The following is a 24,348-nucleotide window of genomic DNA, read 5'->3' on the forward strand; positions in this document are numbered from 1 at the left end:
GTGACATGTTCTTGTTTTATTATGTTATCATATAACAGTGTCTGTATTGTACAAAGCTTTATACTAAGCAGCTATTTGGTTCTTTTATTGAACTAATTTTACCCCTTTTCCTACATCTAAATATGGGTTCAACCAATCAGCAAAGCGCTTATCCATCACGTGATCATTATTGATCCGTTTACCAAAAGCAAAAGCATGGTTTATTGAACTGCTGAATTTTTCGAATTTATACCATATTTCCCACAGAAAATCCTACAGCTTTTGTTGTGATACCATTTTGAAGATTTCGGACGATGTGATCTGCTTGTTATTTACAGAAAAACGTCTGTAAAGTGAGTTTTTATTACGAAATCGGCCTTGTAAAGTTTACATCCAGGCATTAAGCATGCTGAGGAGTTCACAACTCAGGACGACCAAAATAATTTACATGTGATTTTTACATGGATATTTTATTACTACGAGTCGTCTGGGGAATAATATGGTCAACTGAAGTAATTTTGGTAAACGATCGATAAACAGTGTCAGTGTATCTACTGTGGTGTAAAATTTGTAGTAAATAATGTCGGGCTTGAGATCCCGAAAACTCTCACATGAACTATGTCAGCTTTAAACATAGACCCTTCGCTGTAGGTCTCTGCTGTAAACAATAATATTCAATTACATTATAGACCTGACAGTGTATAGACTTCTTCCTGGGAGGTTTTTTGCAACTGGCCGTCAGTAATTCACCTACATCGTTAATCCTAACAACATGTTCAAGCCTAGAGATTTGATCAATAACACCGGTAACTTCATTCCTTAAGGAACTTTTTCCTATTTACGGTGATTTGCAATTTGCCTAGCTTTGAAAATGCGCATATATGTGATAACATCATTTTTATTAACTGTCCATCCAAAATATCACAAGAAAGTTTTGCTTCTTACATTCACCTTGGCCGGGGAATAAGAACCTGTTTGTTACAGTGGAAACCTTTCGCTTCTTCAAGGACTCGAATGTCAGAATCATCTACACAAACCAGATATTGATGAGTGAATATAAACAGCTCAGCAGTGACGAGTGTTACCTTTTTACAAGTTATGAGATCTCCATTGATGCAGATGTAGTATTCACTTGACACTCCTGCATTCCCAGTAAAAAACAGGCCAGTATAGTATAGTACTTCTGATGAAGTCATGTGTTATCCATTAAAATTAAGTTAGCTGGCTCACAATTAAAGACTAAAGTTTTTTGGTTCCTTATAAAATTTTGCAATATTTTTACCAAAACAGGTATCATACTTAGTAACAAATCCTGTTTTTCCTTTTAAGAGTTTGAACAATGAATGATCTTACTCAAGTTTACATATATGTTGTTCACGGAGCCAAAAATTGAGTTTGGAGTTAGTTGTCTATGTGATGTTGGTAAAATATTGCCGTTATATGGGTACACAAATCTTTTTATGTATGATTCAAAGTTTCAATTGTTGAATCAAGACATAGTGTACGTGGGACCACATACACATTTATCACATAAACTGTGCAGGTCATAGGCACAGCTTGTATATATGTAGAATGATTAACATAATTTAATGCTGATATAGTATTGTTGCTAAGGGTGCACACCATAGTTTGAGGTGACATTTTACTGAGAATTAGTGTAGAAGTGAGGTCCACATACACTACTTATGTTAACCATGCAAACCCACCACTGATTTACACGTTATGTTGTATTTTATGATTGTGAAGGACCATATTCACATTTATTTCACTGACACATGCACATTTATTTGGTTGACTCTTGTAGGAACATATACGCATATTTTGTGGACATGTGCAGAACAATATGCATGTGTATTTAGTTAACTTGTACAAGACCATGTGCACATGTATTACCTTTTGATTCATGAAAGATTATATGCACATGCATTTTGTTGATCTGGGCAGAATTATATTCACATGTATTTTGTCGACTCATGCAGAACCATACATAATTATGCCAAATTCACATACATTTTGTTTTGTTGACTTGTACACAACCATATGCACATGTATTTTGTTGACAGTCACTTGTGCAGGACCATATGCACATGTATTTTGTATATGCTGTTTTGTGCAGGACAATATATGCACATGCAAGTTGTTGACTCATGCAGGTCCTTATGCACACATATTTTGGTGACTTGTGTAGGACCATATACACATGAATTTTGTTGAACTGTGCAGGGAAAAAATGTGCAGGACCAGATGCACTTGTGTTTTTTGACTTGTGTAGGACCATATACACAAGTATTTTATTGGATTGTGCAGGACCATATGCACAGTAAGGCACTTGTGTTTGTTGATTTGTGTAGGACCATATACACATGTATTTTATTGGATTGTGCAGGACCATATGCACAATAATACACTTGTGTTTGTTGATTTGTGCTATACCTGCATGGTAGTACATAATGACATACAAATTTCGTTGACTTGTGAAGGACCATATACACATGTAATATGTTGAATTGTGCAGGAACATATGCACTTTTGTTTGTTGATTTGGGCAGGACCTGCATGGTAGTGAATAATGACATACATTTTTGTTGATTGTGTAGGACCATATACACATGTGATCTGTTTGGCCGACTTGTGCAGGACCATATGCACTCATGTTTTCTTGATTTGTGCAGGACCATATGCACATGTGATTTATTTATAAGTCTGGCAGGACCTGCATGGAACTGCATAATGACATACATTTCTGATGACTTGTGTAGGACCATATACACATGTAATTTGTTGACTTGTGCTGGTCTATAGACAAATAATTTTGGTTGTCTCAGCCATGACTATATGCACTTTTTCTGAAGTGAATCCAGAACCATAGGTATTTAAAAAAAAGTGTGCAGAAGTGTGTTTTGAATAACATGCATATTTGGCATTATCATGTTCTCCAGAATCAATCACATGCACAAGTTTATAATTTATAAGTTAGCAATTTATTTGCAATACATACTTAAATATATATTTAAAATGTATGATAATGCATGTTTGCTCTCTTTCTTGGTAATATAATGTTGTAATGAGAATAATTTATGCTGCATATATGTAGACATATTCTCATGTTGGAATTTACATAACCTGTTATTCCCTGTTGATGTATTGCAGTTGTGCAATACCCAAAGTAAATAATTATGTCATTCTCTAAGAATTTATCTTGCATGATCTGATTGTTCAGTTGTATAGAACATGGCTTAAAATATTGATTCAGATCAGAATGAAAAAATGAATATCATATACTGGATAGTAGTTAACATTTTTATTTTTTCAGAGTTACCCATCCCACCAAATTAGAAACAGACTCTATCCACATTGGGTAACACTTGCAGAAGCTATATAGGCCATGTGGAAACAAAAGTCAGAAATCAGATATGCATGCACAGACAACACAACAGTGGAAACCAAGGATTGCCTCAACATAGCAAAGTATTGTGGCAACAGCCACTTTAAGTTTGGGTGGTGTATTGGTTCATGTTTCTGGGGACTGCTCTATCAACATGTCCATTGAGTAAGATAATATCATGATCAAATGGTTTATCACTTAATTCAATAGTTTCTGTAAAAAATATATATCCTTATTTTGAAATAATGATTTTTATACACTTCATGTCTTTTTTCAGTACATGAAACAAACTTTTGTTAATTCTTCTGAAACAGGGGTTATAGACATGCAGCAGGGCCCGAAATTTTAAATTCCAATCACTTTAACTCAATTGACTGATGCATTTTAAATATTGTGGCTAAAACTAAAAAAAAAATAATCTTAAAAACTAACCTCATTCAGAATAAAGAGACTCATTTGAATATTTCAAAGCTTTGATCAAGATCTAGTGAACTGAAAGTCATGTAAGAGGGATATTTACAAGTTTTATGTCAGATGGTACTAAACTACCTAAAATAAAACTTTCTAGAAATCAAAGAAGACTTAGGGTGATCCTTGGATCATTAATATATATATAGTTTCTTTAGATGGAAAAATAAAGGAAATGGTAAAATTACAGGCCCTTTAAAAGATACACATTCTGTTGAAATCATATCTCCTATAATAGTTGTTCTACAAAATATGAAACAAAGGGTGAACACAGTTCATGAATCCTCTCAATAATCAATCTCTGCAGAGCTCAGTAGTCGTCGAGCGGGACCATACGTTTGACAAATGCAAATTACTGTAGCATAATGGTATCCTAATGAGGATTTACTGTCATGCAGGATAAAATACATGCTTATTAACCCTGCAATTTCTATTGATGATGCATTTAAGCTTATGCATACGAGTGTTGTATGCAATATTGTTTCACTAAACATGGGACCATACATGTTAAGAAAGTTGCATCACTTGGTATATGGAATATCTCAGTTAACACTGGACCATATATGTTAAGTAGTTGCATCATTTTGTATATGGAATATTTTTCTAAACGCGGGACCATACATGTTTAGAAAGTACATGTTTTGTACATGAAATGTTTTACTAAACACAGGACCATATACATGTTTAGTAGGGTAGGTTACATCATGTTGTAATAGATATTGGCTAAACACAGGACCATATGTGTTTGAATAGTTAGATCATCTTGTATATGGAATGTTTCACTAAACACGGGACCATACGGGCTTAGAAAGTATATTGTGCATGGAATGTTTCACTAAACACTGGACCATACGTGTTTAGTGTTTCATATGTTGTAAATGGAAGATTGTCTAAACACGGGACCATACGTGTTAAGCAATTTATACCACTTTGTATATGTTATATGTCACTGAGCACGGGGCCATACGTGTTGAGGCAGTTTCATTACTTTAAATATACACAATATTTATTAATTTATTTGAAATGTCTCTTGCTGATATCAGTTACCAATAGTATGTCAGATAAGCGTTATACCATATGTATGACATTATCTGTATAGTCAGATTCCACTTATTAGCTACATTACAGCTTTTTCTTTCTTTCAAGCATATCTATTTAATTTTTCATGTTTTTAGAGAAAACTAGCAATGTCTCTCTATGTTAGAAATAAGTTATTGTAATTCATAGTTTGCTGTTCATTCTATCCAGGAAATAACATATTAATTGGTGTCTGAAAAATGTTTACAAAACTTTTAACCATAAGAAAAAACCAGCTGGGATAGGATACAATATTTAAAAATTTAAATTATGCAATAGGCTGAAAACACCTTGTGTAGCAGGGGCCAAGCGAGAAGTTGTCTGTTGGGTCCTTATACCTATCCTCACAATTTCAAACCCTCAGTTTGGTAATCTGTTTTTCCTCTCGAGTGGTCAGAAGTTGTCTTCAGTTAAGAGGAACATTTTTATGCAACATGATGTAAGTTTGACATCTCGGTTGACTGGTCAGAAGTTGTCTGCAGTCATAAGACTCATTTTATGCAGCATGGTGTATGTTTGACTCCTTTGTTGACTGCTTCAGAAGTTAACTGTCTGCAGTCACGAGGCATATTTTTATGCAGCATGGTGTATGTTTAGCAACTTTGTTGCCTAGAGTTAAGAGGCACTTTAATGCTGCATGGTGTTTGTTTGATACCTTTGTTGACTGGTCAGAAGTTGTTTGCAGTCAAGAGGCACATTTTGATGCAGAATGGTGTAAGTTTAATAACTTTGTTGACTGCAGCATGGTGTATGTTTGATACCTTTGTTGACTGGTCAGAAGTTGTCTGCAGTCAAGAGGCACATTTTGATGCAGAATGGTGTATGTTTAACAACTTTGTTGACTGGTCAGAAGTTGTCTGCAGTCGACAAGGTCAGTGTTCATGATTATAAATTCCCATTTTGCCGTCTTGTTAATATTTACTACAGACAGGTGTTTTGTATACTTTTTAAAATCATTTCATGTTTTTTTCCTTTTTGGATGTTTCTTTTTCTTGTTCACAATAACAACTGTATTGTGTTTTGAACTGAGTATATGTCAATTTTAAAAAAAAATGTTTAAATGCTTTTGTATTGATCATCCTGTTGAGGAATTTTGCGTCTCCTGCCAAGACGCCTTTGGGTGGGTGGATCCAATCTCTGATTGGATTGTGGCTGTTTGTTATTTTGTTTTCCCACCTTTTTTGATGACAGGCAGCAATTTAGAGCATTTTGTATATGTCTTCCAAACTTATGATGTTTATAAGGGGGTCAACTTAAAATGCATGTATATTGTATCTTGTGAAAGATTACAGGGTTTGAATTATTATTCTAGTCTGGTTGACCCCCCTTTTGCCTATGTACATCATGTTACAATGTCATTATGGTGCTGGGGGTCAGATTGTGTAATATTTTGACTAAGATGTGTAATACTCTATATTTGAGTCCTCCTTTTTCTGACCCCCATTTTGTTAACTGTGTTTTACTTTTCCGTCATTTACTTTAATAAATGACATATTTCACTTCAGCATGATGTTATTTGTTTTTGCCTGTTTATCAAAAAACAAGCTCAGTCGTTTGGCAGGAGAACTAAGGAACATAAAGATATTTTATAATTCATAGATGTGCCTAAAGCGGTTTTAATTTTATGGGGCTAGTCTACGAACTTTTTGTAACCCTGGTACATGTAAATTATTTACGTTTCATAAACTTAGTGTGTTTTTGTGTTAACCAAACACCGTCATTCCTGGTTATGTTTTTAATTTTATATTACGTACTTTAAACTACTGTGTTACGTAACATTCATATATTGATAAAGTCAGATCTCCCATTAAAAAATCCTCAGCTCAAAAGGAGATGCAACTGTTTTAGGTTCCCCACCGATATAGGACCCTCCACGATTTAAATTGACAAAATTATTTGGGGAGGATAACCCCTCTCCCCCTAAAAAGAGAAAACATGAGTCGTTACTGCAGCCAAAATGTATGCCAGTTTGCAGAACAAAGTGGTAAAAATTTAAAACCGGCTTGAATTTAACATCTATAAACATGATAAAAAACTGGATTCATGTTCATTCAAATTGGGGGTGGGAGAGGGGGCTGTCAAATTTTGTCAAAATTATTTTCATATTATTATTATTAAAAAAATTGAATGAGGCTTTGTAAATTAATATTCGATACTTTTTCTGAATAACCATAATGGTATTATTAATACCATTGGAGACAGAATTTTATTTTGAAGATGTTGTATGTATACACTAAAAACAGTTTAGGGAAGGGGCGTGTCAGTCAAGAAAAGATTAATAAATTAATTTTCATGTTCAGGATATTAAATATACGAGTGTATCTAGTACCCAATCGTTTAACCCTTACCACCTCCCCACAATTTACATACTAGTATTGAAATGGATTAAATAATGAAAAATGATAGGGGTTCTGGAGGGGTGTTGCTAAAACGAGGAACGGAAAACGTATTTTTATTTTAGATTAAATCAGTTTAAATACACAAATTTATAAAAAAAATATATATATATATATATATTTTATAAATTCAATTGCAATCTCCCATTATTTAATACAGGTTGATTTATTCATGTTCATAAAATCTCTTAGTCACAAAAGTCGCAGTCATAGCAGTGACAAAAAACAATTTTGAAAGGGTCGAGGGGAGTTAAATCAAACTTACCTGAAAAGAATTTGCCAAACGAAAAAGGGAGACAATTGCTTGATTCGGGGGTTGGATATGAGTAAACTTCAGCATCTTTCATTTTCTTAAACTCCTTTATGAAGTATTTTTTATAACACCCCCTGTCAGTATTTTTATAAGATTGCGCCAATTTAAAATTAGCAGAAAGCAAACAACTTACTGAAGACTCAAATTGTATATGTTCAATTCTCAAAATTTATATGAATGATACTGAAATAGAGTCCGTTCGAATTTAAATACTTGTAATTTCCCTTTTATAAATTAAAGAGAAACTAACTTACAAAATGTAAGGAACATGAATATTCATATAATTGTTGACAAATTACAAGTAAGCCAATACAATTTATTATGCTTTTTTTCATTTCTAAACAATTGGCAAAAAATACGATTGTTGAAAAATTGCAAGTTTACTTAGTCAATACAATTTATTATGCTTTTTTCATTTCTAAACAATTGACATAAATGTCTTATGTTATTCAAAAATACCTTAATGGAAATGCAAATTTAATTTTAAGTAAAAAAAAATCAAATGTGAATTTTACCATATTTCTTGAATTTTTTAAGTGCATTTGCACTAAAATGTCCGAAAAGGAGGTGAAACTGCTTACGGCTGCCATGTTGAATGATGGGATTTTTTTGTCATTTTTTTTTTAATAACATATTGTAAAGTCTAACTACCCACCAAATTTCATTAAGATATGACAACCTTCGATTTGGACAGTTCTGCATGGTTTTCTTGCGGACTGAATCTTAAAAAGCCTTTGTGTGAAAATGTTGTAATTCATATTCTTTGAAAGAAATGATTCATCTCTTTATAATAACAAAGAAAAAAATTATACCATTAAAATGACCGAGAAATATGATGTTTTCTTTTTTATTTTCGTACTGTTGTGTCATGATAAATATTGACCTTTCTGCACTAAAAAAAAGGGTAAGTAAGCATTGACAAACATCTGAATATAAATCTATTTTGCGAAAAACGAGTATTTTGTTTTGATTAGAAACAATCTAAACAGATAAATTCTTTTCTTCTTCATTCAAATCATTCTGCTTCTCTCTCTCTCTCTCTCCATTTCCCCGCCAATAACCAACACCTATTAGAACCTAGGAATGACTTTTTACAATAAAATCTACATGTACTATGTAGCAATAAGAAAATATATGTACAAGTTCATTTCTGAATTTTTTTCTTAGTTTTATCCAGAAAATACAATTAATGGTAAACATCAAATTAAAAATTTAAGCCGCTTTCTTTGCTGAATTGTATCTCATTTTTTGCACTATTTTATCAGCATATTATGGAGGTATTTTTTCACAACTGAAATTGCTATTAATTACCAACTAATGGAAGCTAACTCTAATATTAACAAACTCCATAAATGAAATAAAACTGTTATTAATGATGAATAGATTTTCTCTTTGTAAATTGTGTACATTATTTATTATTGACATTGTTATGCCTATAGCACAGTTGCAAAAGTCAACAGGTAAAAACAAACATCCTTATTGTGACGTCACATAATGCTGCCTTGATGTAGTATGACATAGCCCCCTCCCCCCCCCCCCTTAATTAGTAAGGAATGTATACCAAATATAAAGTCTATACCTCTCATGGTTCAAAAGTTATGGCGCAGGTTAAGGTTGTCAACAGACAGACAAACAGACAAAGTGAAAAACAGACAAACAAACAGACAGGACAAAACAATATACGACCCGGATCTCCGGGCGCATTAAAATAGTTAGACTTGATCAAGTATAAACTATCGTAACAATACCTTTAAGACAATGTAATATGAAAATTGTTGCAAAAATATAACGATGCCAGAATAATTGTGGACACTTTCAAGTTCACTGATATATCATTTAAATTAATATGATGTTCAGTTTGTTTTTTAGACAATTATTTTTTCAAATTTTATATCTTGAATTTGGCCATTTATCGTAGAATGACTGTAATATGAAAAATGTGAGTCAGCATTTGACTTATTGAATAATTGTAATTGCCGACAAGTTCATTTCATCGGCCATATATCTTACAAAATGTTTGCTTTACATGAGACTTTTGATATTCTTTCATCAACTTGTTTGTCAATAATAAGAAATTGTTTTTCGTAATAACGATTCTTTATTAGATAAATAATTTTTATAAAGCATAACACTATATTATTATTAAGTAATCTTGGAATCCAAGATGCTTTAGGTGCCTGAAAATTGAGATTTAGATTCAATATCGATAACGACGACTCCATCCTATATATTTTTTTCCTGATTTGCGATCTTTTTTATTCATAACAAAGGTAAAATTTCTTCATTTGGAATTGGGAGAATCTATGTATTGTAATTTTGAAATAAACAATTTATTAATACAGTGAAACCTGTCTAATCTGACATGCACTGGGAAAATATTTTTGTTTCGGAATAGTCACTGTGTCGGATTGTACAGTGTAAAATAACATTAATATTACAGATAAATTGGGGAAAAAAATTTACGCTGGAATTTAAAGTATTACGGATTACACAGGTGTTAGATTAGAAAGTTTTTACCGTGCTTCCTTTAAATTTCAGAAATTGACAACTTATTCTTTCCTCATTAATCTAACACTTTTACAAAAAATTCATATTGAATATTCGACTTGAACTATGTAAAAGGGCATTATGCAAACCTGCTTATCCCTGAATTGCAAAGGTGTGTGTATTCATGGATGAATGGTCATGTACTCCAGTGTACATATTTTATCATTGATACATATAATTATTCTAAAGTCTTTTTCAAATATGATTCAGGATACAAAATCTTTATGAAATATTTTGTATAGTTTAATTTGTTAAAATAAAATTTATGCACAGAAGTCTATAAATACTATAAATTCATTAGATCTTTAATTGAAAATAAATGCACAATATGTATAAATTTCAATACAATATTTGTTAGAGCTACAACGTATAACCATAGAGAATAATACCAATTCGCATACTAATATTCAAAAAGATAAAATCAGGTTTTTGGCATTATAATTTCACATAGATATATATCAATCTATTTAAGTTGTTTAATAGTTATGGTTTAATCTGATTGATTATCTGATTTTCTGACAAAATACTGCAAATGAAAGAAGATTTTCAAAGAAATAATGCACTTGGAATATGATCTCTGGGACCCGGCCCTTTTCCAAAATTCCTGACTAAAAGCCATATTTGTCACAATTTATAAAGAAGCACCCTAATGTATAATAATTATGCACATAATTTGTTTGGCAATTCTCTTAGAAGAGAGGGAATGTTGTTAAAATAATGTATGCATTTTCACGGTAGAATCAGTAAAGCCCTTCCTTAACACCAGATTTTCACAATTTCGGAAGAACACTTGCTCGCTATAACTATGCTTTAGGCGTCTTTTTTGAAAACTCAAGAGTAAAGAAATGGTTTTCAAAAATATAATGCATTTTTACTATATAATCTGTAAACCTCTGTCCTAACTTACATTGGCTATGGATTTCACATTGTTGGACAAAAAAATGACCTTTGCTTATGTAACAAGGGTATTGAATGACACAAAACTTCTTTCAGGTTCTTTTAATATATATATTCTACAGTTGAGTAATATGGATTCATTAGTATTCATGTATAGCCTTGAAGACATCATAAAACAACAATGAATGAAATGTAAATATATCACACATAATATTTATTATTTTACATATAAACATAATGCTCAGATTATCATCGTATATATTTACATATTATTCTCAAACGGAAATAACCCGGGAATATATGAATCTTTACATATTTCTCCAATAAGAGTCATAAAAACACTCAAAATTTAAAACACTATTTTATGGAAATAAACTTTTCCAGGAGTTTATTTCATGTATACATGGCTATGAATGGGGATATGTAAAAACATATAATACAAAATTATTTTTAATATTATCTCTTTAAAATGTATCAAGAAGGATATGGAAATAACGAACAGTTTTCAATCTCAACCTCCATTAAACAATATGCAAAATAAGAGGAGAGCAAACACGGACCTCCGAAACATCAGAGGTGGGATCAGGTGCCATGGAGGAGTGAGCATCCCCTGCCGACCGGTCACACCCGCCGTGTCAGGAAATAACGGAAAAAATCCGTCGTCAATTCAGTGTATAAATAATGGACTAACAATTGGTATGAAAAACGTCAGTCAGCATTTCATTCAATGATAAATTGTATTTGCTGACAAGGTCATTGTATCGTCCATAGAATTTACAAAATGATGACTTTAAACGAGACGGTTGATATTCTTGTTTCATCAACTTGCTTGTCAATAATTTAACTCGTTTAAGAAATTGTTCATACGTAGAGCATGCTCTTGCGTATCGAATCAACTGAGATATATATACTCCGTATGCAGGTGATGAAGGTATATTGCTGCATAAGTAAGGAAAGCTGACGATAGAAAAGTTAAAGTCATCACATTTATCATATAGCTTGGTTATTATATTACCATTAGTGTCTATTTCAAGTAAAATATCCAAGTATGAAGCAGAAGTGTCGGACTCTGTGGTATCTTTTATCTCAAGCTCACCAGGATATATCGTGTCGACGTAGGAATGGAAATTATCATTATTAATTGACAAATGATCACTAAAATACAATATAATCAAAACATTCTTTATAAAATCAAAATCTGATTTAAATAATCATTTTACTTCTATCAAGTACTTCATATTATTCTTGTAATCACTAATAAATATAAATCATGAAAAAAAAACCTTGTCTCAAATTCATTCATTTAGTAAGTGCGAATGGAAATAGTTTTTGCATAATATTGGATGCAGACGTAAAAATAATGTAAAATGAATATTTTTAACTAAACTGAATTAAGGCTGGACCAAGGTTTCAAACAACAAATTTTAATAAAAGTTTAACTCAATTCCATAATTTTATTTTAAATAAAGCAAACAAATTCACTTATTATAATAATGCACTTTGTTTATCTTTGTTAAACAACAACAAAAGGAAGATTGAAAGAAAAAGAATAGGCCCATGGGCCTTATTTCCAGGAAATAATGCATTTCACCATATAATCAATAGAGCCCCTCCCTAGCACTAGAACCCCTGACCCTGGGGCCACTCTTGCTCGTCATTACTATTACTTAATTGGTTTATTTAATATCCAGAAGCAAAGAAGAAGATTTTCAAAGAATTAATGCATTTTCACTATATAATTAATAGAGCCCCGCCCTACCACCAGAACTCCTTACCCTGGGGCAATAAAATTCACAATTTTGCTAGAGGCAATTTTGCTCATCATAACTATGTACTCAGATAGTTTATACATACCCAGAAGAAGAGAAGATTTTCCAAGAAACAATGAATTTTCACTAAATAATCTATATAGCCCAATCATAGCAATAGAACCCCTGACCCTGGGCCATGAATTTCACAATTTAGGTAGAGGAATCAATACTCATTACATTCATGACAACAGTTTGACTGCTTGATGTCAAGGAGTAAAGAAGATTTTTAAAGATTTCATTAATTTAAGTGGTTTGGCCCCTGGCCCCAGGGGGGGGGGGGGCATGAAATTCATAATTTTTGTTTCCCTTTACCCATATATGCAGAATACCAAATTTGATTGAAATTGGTTCAGTGGTTTCAGAGAAGAAGCTGAAAATGTTCAAATGATACACGACGTACGACGACGAACGAAAACGGAAAGCAATAGGTCACCCGAGTGATTCAGGTGACCAAAAATACATACATAAACATTAATGCAGTTTTGCCATATGATCACCATACATTGTAACCATGTCCTAATTCAGAACCCCGGGCCCAAGGCTTACGAAATTATTGGCTATTATAAAACGTCAATTGAGGATATTTCAAATCTTTATTTATGTGTTTCAGATTATTTTGTTTAACTGGGCAACAGAGCGTGTTTTCTCATCATAGACACTTGATTCTACCCCTAGATTTCCAGGAGCTGGTGTTTATGCAATAGTTCATAGAACTATATTATTTGTAGTTTTTAACCAGATCGCTGCTCATAATCTTACTGTATTGCACATCCGGGGTTTTTGTTGTCATTTTCTGATTTTTCGAGCACGAGGAGTGATGTAATTATATGAAATTGTTTTTGAATCATAAGGGGATTTCACCAACTGAGTCTTTGTTTCACAGAACTCCGGGCTACGTGTCTTTTCATTTAAACATTCCAAATGAATAACAGGTTCCCCTTCTTTGTCTGTCTCCGATTTGTTTATTCCCTGGTATTGCTTTACAATTGCACTATCGTCCCAAGTTCCACCATGTTGGGTCTGTGACTCTACAGAAATCCTATTTCGTGATTTAAATACACCATACAATGAGATTTTGCCATAACTGTAAGATTTTTTCAATTCAGCCCCGTGATCAAACAATTTCTCTTCAACGGTCATATGTGCAGATTTTAAAGCAGCATTTAGTGGCAACTTGACGTTTTGATCAGAATGAATGATATTAGGTCCATGCACAATTACTTCCCCTTTGACAGTCCTACGTGCAGATTCTGAAGTATTAATTCGTGTCGATCTGACATATTTATCAGAATTATTGATGTCAGGTACATGCTCAATCTTTTTTTCTTTAACATGCATATATGCAGAGTTTGAAGCTGCATTTAGTGGCAACTTGGCATTTTTTTCAGAATTATTGATGACAGTTCCATGCTCAAATGTTTTTTCTTTAAAAGTCATATGTGCAGATTTTGAAGCAGCATTTAGTGACAAATTGATAATTTTATCAGAATGATTGATATCAGTACCATGCTCATTCATTTTCATTTTAACAGTTATATGTGCAGATTTTGAAGCATCATTTTGTGGGGAGTTGAAAATTTTACCGGAAGTATTGATACATGTATTAGCTTCTCCTCCTCGCTCGATAATTTCCTCTCTAACAGACAATTTTTTAAATTCTGAAGAAACAGTTGGTGACAACTTGACATTTTGATCTGAATGAATGATGTCAGGTACTTGCTCAATCATTTTCTCTTTGACAGTCATATGTACAGATGTTGTAGCACCATTTAGTGACGAATTGACATTTTTTTCAGAATGATTGGTGTCAGCTTCACGCTCAGTCAATTTAGCCTGTGCAGATTTTGAAACAGCATCGAATTTTTCACTTTTGTTGACGTTAGCTCCACGTTCAGTTAGTTTCTTTACAACAGATATATGACCAAATTGTAAAGCGGCAAACAATGGTTGCATGCCATATTTATCACATTGATGTATATCAGCGCCACAATCGATTAGTTTTTCAACTACATTTAAATTCCCTGATCTTGAAGCAACGAAAAGAGAAGACATGCCGCAATCATCACATTGATTGATAGCAGCGCCACAATCGACCAATTTCTCCACAACAGGTAAATGCCCAGATTGTGAAGCAGCCAATAGTGATGACCTGCCAAATTTATCACATTGGTTAACATCAGCGCCATGATCAAGCAGTTTCTCAACAATAGCGAAATGACCTGATTGTGAAGCAGCCATCAATGGTGACCCACAGAACACGCTGCATTGATTGATTTCAGCGGAATGATTTATCAATTTTTGAACAATTGATAAATGTCCAGATTTTACAGCGGCATGCAGTGGCGTCCTACCAGATAAATCCTTCTGATTGATCTCAGCGCCATTATCAATTAGTTTTTCCACAACAGTTAAATGCCCTGATTGTGAAGCAGCAAATAGTAGTGACTTGCCAAATTTATCACATTGATTGATGTCAGCTCCACATTTAATCAGTGTCTCCACAACAGTTGTATGTCCAGATAGAGAAGCAGCAAACAATGGCGACTTCCGACCAGATCCATCACATCGATGAATGTCAGCGCCACAATCGATAAGTTTTTCTACAACATATAAATGTCCAGATTTTGAAGCAGCAAATAAAGGGCACGTGCCGTAGTCATCACATTGATTAATATCAGCGCCATAATTGATCAATTTCTCAACAACAGCTGAATGCCCAGATTGTGAAGCAGCATATAGTGGCGACCTACCGTATCTATCACATTGGTTAACGTTAGCACCACGATCGATTAATCTCTCAACAACAGTCAAATGTCCTGATTTTGAAGCAGCGAACAGTGGCGACTCGCAATATTTATCGCATTCACTGATTTCAATGCCCTGATCGAATAATTTCTCAACAGCGGTGTATTTTTTAGATTCCAAAGCAGCGACAAACGGTAGTGACTCGCCCAAGTTTCCATTTTTATTTATGTCCGCATCATTCTCAACTTGACTCTCTTCATCAAATGTGTGATCTGATATCAAAGTAGCTGCCAAATGTGACTCGCTAAATTCATTAGATTTGTTTATTGTAATTCCATAATCATTTTTTTTCAATGCAATAGATAAGTGACCTGATGGGAAAGTTTCATCAAGATGCTTCACGTCATGACTGTACGTATCACATATTTTAAGGGCATTATAAGGTTCATCTAGACACTCAGCATTAGCAAATTCCTTTGGTAGACAAATAGATTGCGATCGAAATAACCGATTTGCTATCGCATGTAGTTCTTTCTGAGAAAGATCACATAATGATTTTCTGTACATATCTAATACTTCCCTTTTCATGAATTTAAGGACAAAATCAATTAACAGTCGATCGCCATTGTAGCAGGCAATTATCAAATACTTAACTTGATCATCAATTTCACCAAACATCAAATCTGGTGACTCATTATGACTAACAATCAGATCAATCAGAAACTTAAGAATGGTAATGTGACCATAATAAATTAGGAAACTACAGACGTCACTGCTCTCCACCTTTGCATGTGAGCATGCCATAGGGGTTTTAGTATCAATCTTCACATTTCTTGAGGAGTCAAGTATGTAGTATTTTTTAATTTCTTCAAATGTTTTCAGATTCAAACCTTTGAGGAAAAAAACAACAAACTTTGAGGAGAAAAATATTCTGGCCTTGAAAATAATTGGTCTTCCCTTTCTAATTTCCTCGTGAAATCTGTTGGCAAGGGAAAGAAAAAAAGAACTGTGTAATTCAAATTCTAATTGAACCGAAGCATTGGATCTTAAAGCAACCCCATTTATTAAAAAGTCAATGGAGACATGTTTTATGATAGCCACTCCGAACGATTTTCCATAATGTGATGAAACAACTGAAAAGAGCATCGGATGAGAAATTCTGAAGTGGTCATCATTTTTACAAACATATGACCCAAGCATTTTTGCTAGTGAATCTTGTATATCAGAGATTTTGATATTGCTATTTACATTGCAAGTTTGAAGAGTAACTTTCAGTGTTGAACTTTTTTCAAGTATCTCCTGAGAAATCTTGTTCTTATGAAGTACACAAAGCACAAGTGACGCATAACTTAAACTATCTCTCTTCATCAGACTATCAAGTTCATAATGAAGACAACGCCAGGGTTCTTTGAAAAATCGTTCACCAAAACAATGAAGATTTTGCATTGAAAAATACAATTTACACAGTAGTGGAAAACACATAGGAATATCGTCCTCAAACAAATTATTTGCTAATTCCGGTGCTGTGCTATATTTCTGAAAAATGCCTAATCGTTCCTCAATATCAGGTGCATAATTATTAAAGTGAATTACGTTTTCCAGTTCAAAACGATGATGAAATTTCAACATGGTATCGAAAGTATCATTTGTGCACGTTATGAGAAGCTTTGATCCTCTCAAAAGATTTGCCATGTTTCCATCTAAACACAAAAATGGATGATATATGTTTTCAGTCAAAAGATTAAGTAGGAAAAACTGTGATTGGTTGGGATGAAATAAGTTATTGATATCCGTAATCTTTGATATAGGACAAAAGTTATATTTCTCCTTGAGTTGGAATGCAAGATGGTGAGCTAGACATGTTTTACCACAACCAGGTTCTCCAACTAAAACGACGACATTGGTTTTCATCATTTTCTCAAAGACCACTTTGAAAGCGCTTGTCTCATAGTAGGTAGCATCGTTTACGATTAATTTCTGAAGCATTTTCTGTTGATGATCTGAAAAGAGAAAAAATTTTGCGGTATATATTAAAGAGTTTTTTTTTCTTATATTAAAAAGAAACCATAAATTATTTGCCTACGCAAAAGCTAATTTAATGAAATGCAGTAGTACTTTTATAGGAAGGAAAACATCCTATATTTACATTAAAAATGGTTAAAATCTATTAAGTGTAAACCCTTGCAAAAAGCGAATTATATTAATACTAAAGAATTGATTCAAAACCTTTTTTGTATAATGATTAGAAAGTCGGACTAAATGAAACCTACCGGGATCCCCTTCATTTTAGGATGTCATTTTATAAGACCTTGTATATGAGAAAGTGGCCCCAAAGCAATTATCATATTATATATAACGGAATGAAGTTTGACGTTAAATCTTCTATGACGTGTAAATCTAAAAACCTTTTATACTGTATGACGTGTCCTACATGTTGGGAAAATTATATAGGACAAACCAGAACCAGATTAGCCGACCGTGTTCGCGTGCACAAGCAACAGATTAAGGATCCGACCATAAGAAACACGCCATGTAGTGAACACTTTGATTCTTGTAGCAAAGGACATTTTTATATATTTCCTTTTTACAAAATAAAAGAGGAAAATGAACAATTACGGAAAGCCAAAGAACAATATTGTATAAATCTGTCTAAACCAAAATTGAACTGTTAAAAGAAATTTATATCAAATTATTCTATTATGTACATTTTACATAAAATGTCTCCAATATTGTACATTTATAATAGGCGCTAAACTTTGATCAGATGTACTGTAAAACTCTATCTGTGCGCTTGATTTAACTGTGATTATTATTACTTCACAATCATTATGTTTAACGTTGCCTACATAACTTCACGAGAATGACGTCATAATGTAACTTGTTTACAATTTCAAATCTACTGATGAGCCCGCATGGGGAGAAAGCGCTTTTGATAAAAGTTTGAGTTTATCATTTGAATTTGGATATATATATATATATATATATATATATATATATATATATATATATATATATATATATATATATATATATATATATATATATATATATATATTTAAAAAAAGGTAAAAAGAAAACACAAAAATCCTCAGTTAAGCTTTAGCGCTTTCATTTTCAATCTTCAGAAGCTTACAATAGTATCATAGTAACAGTGATTATGACGTCATGTTAAGCGGACATGTTAAATGTCTATTATGACGTCATAGATACAATATGACAAAAGTACGGGGAAATCACAAGTAATTTATAAAACACTATTAAGTTTGGGCTGAAAAATACTAAAAAAATGTTTTTCTTTTTCCCGTCTCTGGATATCCGTGATGAAAAATGAAAGCGCTAAAGCTTAACTGAGGATTTTTGTGTTTTCTTTTTACCTTTTTTTTTTAAAATATTGTTATCCGATTACTGAGACATTATTTAAGTTTTGGATATATATATATATATATATATATATATATATATATATATATATATATATATATATATATATATATATATATATATATATATATATATATATATATATATATATTATATGATTGAATAATTTCCATCCCTCTGATTGGCTGAGATCCAACTATGTTAGAAAAATACTACGTTTTATTGACCTGCACGTGACGTTCCAAGTCAATACAAGGATTTATTTCCTCTACATTGATCTAAAAATAGATTTGGAAATTCCAAATTGATACAAATTATTTTAGAAAGCTATTTAAACAACTATGATTTTTATTGTCATGTAAACAGAACATAAGCGAATGTATATTTTAGGTGAGGGTGGTAAAAGGGAATGCAGGACCCCCCCCCCCTTCCAACACATTAACTTTTTTTTTAACTTTTTGGCAGTCAGTTATCCCTGATAATACTTCTTCCTTTCAAAATCTACCCAATAAAAAGAGACCGACATTACATATTTCTTTCAAGGCAACTAAAATAGATTTTGAAAAAACATTTTAAATTGATACGACTGGTAAGGTTTGTTCACATTTTGATTCTGCTTCTCTCTTGTATTTGCCTAGGACTTAAAATAAAATGCAAACAAGTATTGAGCTGTATCATTTTCTCAGTGAATCATATAATAAAACAATTATTGCTGTTTTTTTCGGTCAATACAATGATTTAGCCATCTTCGAAGTACAATATTCACCTCGCCCTTCGGGCTCGGTGAATATTGTACTCCTCAGATGGCTAAATCATTGTATTGACCTCAAAAAACAGCAATAATTGTATAATATATATATATATATTGGCTTTCCGTAATTGTTCATTTTCCTCTTTTATTTTGTTTTATTTTGGCGCTTAACTTTGATCAGATGAACTGTAAAACTTTATCTGTGCGCCTCATTGAACTGTGATTATTATTACGTCACAATCATTATGTTTAACGTTGCCTACATAACGTCACGAGAATGACGTCATAATGTAACTTGTTTACAATTTCAAATCTACTGATGAGCCCGCATGGGGCGAAAGCGCTTCAGATAAAAGTTTGAGTTTATCATTTGAATTTGGATTTTATATATATATATATATATATATATATATATATATATATATTGTACCTCTGTGACTTTGTTCAATAGAAAAACATGACGAATAAACATGATATCTTTTTCAAACAGCCCCTTCTGTGAAATAGTTTTTGTGCTATCTGCCCATGGTGAAATAGTCATCAAACTATTCACCGGCAGCATTCTGTTTCCCTCGCTTTTATCTCGGAAAACTTCTGGTTTTATACGGATTGTGACGCTTATATAATATGACGTAACAGAAGTTAAGTCAGCATCGGTATAATATGGAATATCATAATAGTGTGTACCCTGGACTCCCAAAAGTTAACAAAAGTTAAGTCAGCATCGGTATAATAAAACATCCATTTACTGACTATTCGGACAATAGCAAGTTTATCGTCCCCCTCGACAGCAAACTGTTTAGTTTGCTGTCTTGGGGAACGATAAACTTGCTATTGTCCTCATAGTCAGTAAATAGGTGTTTAATATATCAGGATACTTTAAAGGCATTTTCTTAAAATGTAAGTATTTAGGTTTTCGAAAAATTCTATGTTTATTTTTCCAAGTATGTCAATTTAATTATTGTTAGTTTCTCTAGCTCTATCATATTCAGTTTTAAGTGTTTTATTTGTAATTGTTCGCCTGTTTAATCTGTAAATCACCAGAATGGAACCCTCTGTGGCAACGTACTTTGAAAAAAAAATTCAAAGTGCGTTAAAATTGGGAATTTTTTTTTTCAAAGTGCGTTAAGTGTGTACATAATCATTTTTTTTACCACGAGGAAATTTAATGCACTTTGAAAAAAAAATGTATAAAACACAAAATCTTAAACTTAGATTTTTGTAATTTAGAGAATCAATTTGTAATAATTATACCTTTCGAAAACATTTTGATTTACATGTACTCATATAACTTTATTGAGAACAAAGAGCAGACGAGTAGAATGTCTCTCAGCAAAACTCTTTTTTTTCCCGTATACATTGTACATAGCCATAGGTAGCAAAGTGAAAGTGGACCCCAAAGGTAAGCCCCGATTTTCAATGCCTATATTATGCAACCTTTGCAAAACATTCGTGTGCCTAAGCCCCCCCCCCTTTTCCGATACCGATGCCCATGATACACCCAAATACATGTATTTGCATGACTGGCACGACGTTGACAAATTTTAATACATTCTAGTTGACATAAAATGCATGCAAACTGGAAAAAAAAACAAAATCGCCCACTTTTACACCCTGAAGTGACTTCATCACCGAGGAATTATCAAACAGTTCAATTATTTATCATACCTAAGATTTGCATGAATATTGACCAAGCCATACACATTTTTTTTCAAAGTGCGTTAAATTAATATGGTCGATATTTACACACTTTGAAAAGAAATTTTATTTGTTTAAAGTGCGCTAATTTGGTCCCAAATCTAACGCACTTTGAAAATTTTATTAAAAGTGCGTAATTTTTTAAATTGCGTTGTAACAACTCCAGATCATGTTTAAAATTAATTAATTCTGAAAGCAATTTATATACTTTTCATTTATCATTTTTTTTTGCATTACATAGATTAAATTATGGTCATTGTGACCAGTATGTTCAATGATGTGGTATACTGATAGGTGTAGCCAAATAACATGCATTGATTTTCTGCCAAAAGGCGATTGAAACCGCAGGTATTGATACCGTTTTATACACATTAATCGGCCAGGTAAACACAAGCAAAACAAAACAAAAAATAAATAAATAGATAAATAAATCACAATTCCCGGTATTTCAACTGTTTTTTTTAATGCACTTTTAATTTTTTTTTATGAATCAAAGGTAATTCATTAATAATGTCCCAAATTATTGTTCACAATGTTTATATTACGGAAGAATGGTGGCATAATTTTATTTCACGGTCATTTAATGAATCGTTAGTTTTGTTTGAGGTTTGCATAGAATACTCTTTTAAGAGTGGAACTTGTAAACAGTTTTTCCATAAATTCCATAAATTCATGCATTTCTAATATATAACCATTGGAGCCCCGTCCTAATGCAAAAACTGACCCGTGACCAAAAGGCCCTGAAATTCACAAATCTGGAAAAGGCATCCTTCCGCATCATAACTATGTACATAGTTATTTGATTTAATACCCAGGAGCATAGTAGCTGCAGATCTGTAGCGTTATGGTCGGTATAGCGCTCTCTCCGTGATCGTGAAATCGTGGGTTAGATTCTCGGCCGCAACTGGCCAGCGCTGAAAAATGGGTAGCAAATGTTCCTTCGCCATGTGCTCGGCACTTAAACTAAAGCTGCATGCAGGTCCTTCGATCGAAAACTTAAAAACTGATTTCCGTGTCACGGCAGGCGATGGCACGATAACGACCCCTAAATGTTTGAGTCTCTACCTAATTTCTGTCAAGATTGATTACTCCAATGCCACAATATTGTTGTGTACCAAATTGTACAAACTTTGGAGGCCATAAATTCCCGGAAGACCCCAGTATAAGACAGAAATGGCGCGTGGCCGTAAGAAGAATGAACCCAAGGACAAAGCGTTTATGGCAGCCTGGGAAGCACGACGTCGTTTGTTCCTCCCAATTTAAGGACACAGATTACAAAATCACACTATTAGGTTAGAACAGTCACTTTTCCTTTTTCCGATTTTTATAAATATTAACTTATTGTCACTTATCAAACCCATTTAAATGATACATTCGAGAAATCTTTATTAGCTAAATAGCTGTTGATCAGCTGTTGAACAGTTATGGCGATATTAACCAGCTAGTATTTACTCTGTTTACGTTAGTATAATCATAATTTGGTATAGATTAGAGACCTACGCGGTAATGATATTGATAAATGGGCTATAAAAAATGATTATTGTTATAAATTCTATAACAATTAACGTATACTATGTGATGTGCTGTGTACATTCCTGGGTTATGACGTCACAATCGTGATGACGTCATAATAGTAATAATGTCATTGAGTACTTTTTATTGTATATTGTTACCATGTAAATAACTGTGCTTAGTTTAGATAAAGTATTTGTACCGTACAGATGTGTTTTATCTTACTTGTTACAATTATATTGTTATTTCGAACTCCAGGTTGTCTTATGTAAACAATGGTGTCGGCTTGGCCAAGATCAGGTGCCCATTTCCTCATGAATGATGTTATATGGAAGTAACTCTTTAAAGTTACAATAAATCTTAATGTCTTTAATTGCATTGACAAGAGCAGATTGAGAGCTTTCCATTGGTATATTATATTATATATATATAGTACCTTCATTTTTGAAAAAACAAACAGGATTAAGTCTCAAATTCATGCCTTTTGAAGCGTTATGCTATTGCGCTTGATTTTTTACATTTTAAAAAATGATTAATTAAAATTATTTTGAATGAAGCATTCCAAAATAGATACAGTTTATTATAGAGAAATCATTCTGGTTAAGTTTATTTTTTACAGAAAAGAAAAAGTATAAAAATTGTGGAAATTATGAATAAATGTATGCAGATATACCTTTGTTATACAATTTATGATTTTTGAATGTTTGAATAAATTTTATAATTTCTAGCAGAAAAAGAGCAAATATAATGAGTTAAAACATGTTTATTTGACAAGAGAAAAAGTTCGTTATGAAAAATGTAGTGGTTATACGGTAAATAGTGTGCACATTTTGTAATTTTTTTTGTATACTGATCTAATATTTTTTATAGTCCGTAGCCCCATATTTCATTTAAGTTAATGTTCAACAGGATAATGTATAATTTAGAATGCTCTTGTTTAATATTTTCATAGTAACCAGTAAAGACCAACTTAAAATTCTTTTATCAGGATATCGCTCTATGGATGTATTTGGTATCTGTGAAACATTTTTAAATGAGCAAACAGACAACTGTGAGTTAGATATTGAAGGATTTAATTTTGAGAGAAAAGATAGATTATTGAAATCAGGAGGAGGATTAATGGTCTTTGTTTCCAAACATTTACATTACAAACTAGAAATGATTTTGAAATTGGTAACATATTGAATCAATATGGCTTGAAATTAATATCCCAAATTCAAAACCAATTTTTTATTGTACCACATATAGGTCCCCGTCTGCCACCTCCTGCTGGGTAGAAAGTCTAACACGGGAGATAAATTGTGCATCCCGCTGTGACGATGCTGAAATTATTTTAACAGGTGACTTTAACATCGACCTGATTAAAGACCCCCCAAGATACTGGACCT

At 32.6% G+C, this 24,348-nt stretch overlaps 1 protein-coding gene across 1 annotated transcript; it reads right to left on the reverse strand.

Moving 5' to 3' along the window:
* Positions 1 to 13,659: 13,659 nt before the first annotated feature.
* LOC134250126 (serine/threonine-protein phosphatase 6 regulatory ankyrin repeat subunit B-like) lies at positions 13,660 to 16,422 on the reverse strand. The gene has a single exon (XM_062732472.1). It carries the CDS (start codon positions 16,420 to 16,422, stop codon positions 13,660 to 13,662), a length of 2,763 nt encoding a protein of 920 aa, XP_062588456.1.
* Between the last annotated feature and the right edge of the window lie 7,926 nt (positions 16,423 to 24,348).

Source organism: Saccostrea cucullata, unplaced genomic scaffold (genome assembly GCF_032062105.1).
Source record: "Saccostrea cucullata isolate Sc308-1 unplaced genomic scaffold, CSIRO_AGI_Scuc_v1 ctg2421, whole genome shotgun sequence".
In the NCBI taxonomy this organism is placed as follows: domain Eukaryota; kingdom Metazoa; phylum Mollusca; class Bivalvia; order Ostreida; family Ostreidae; genus Saccostrea; species Saccostrea cuccullata.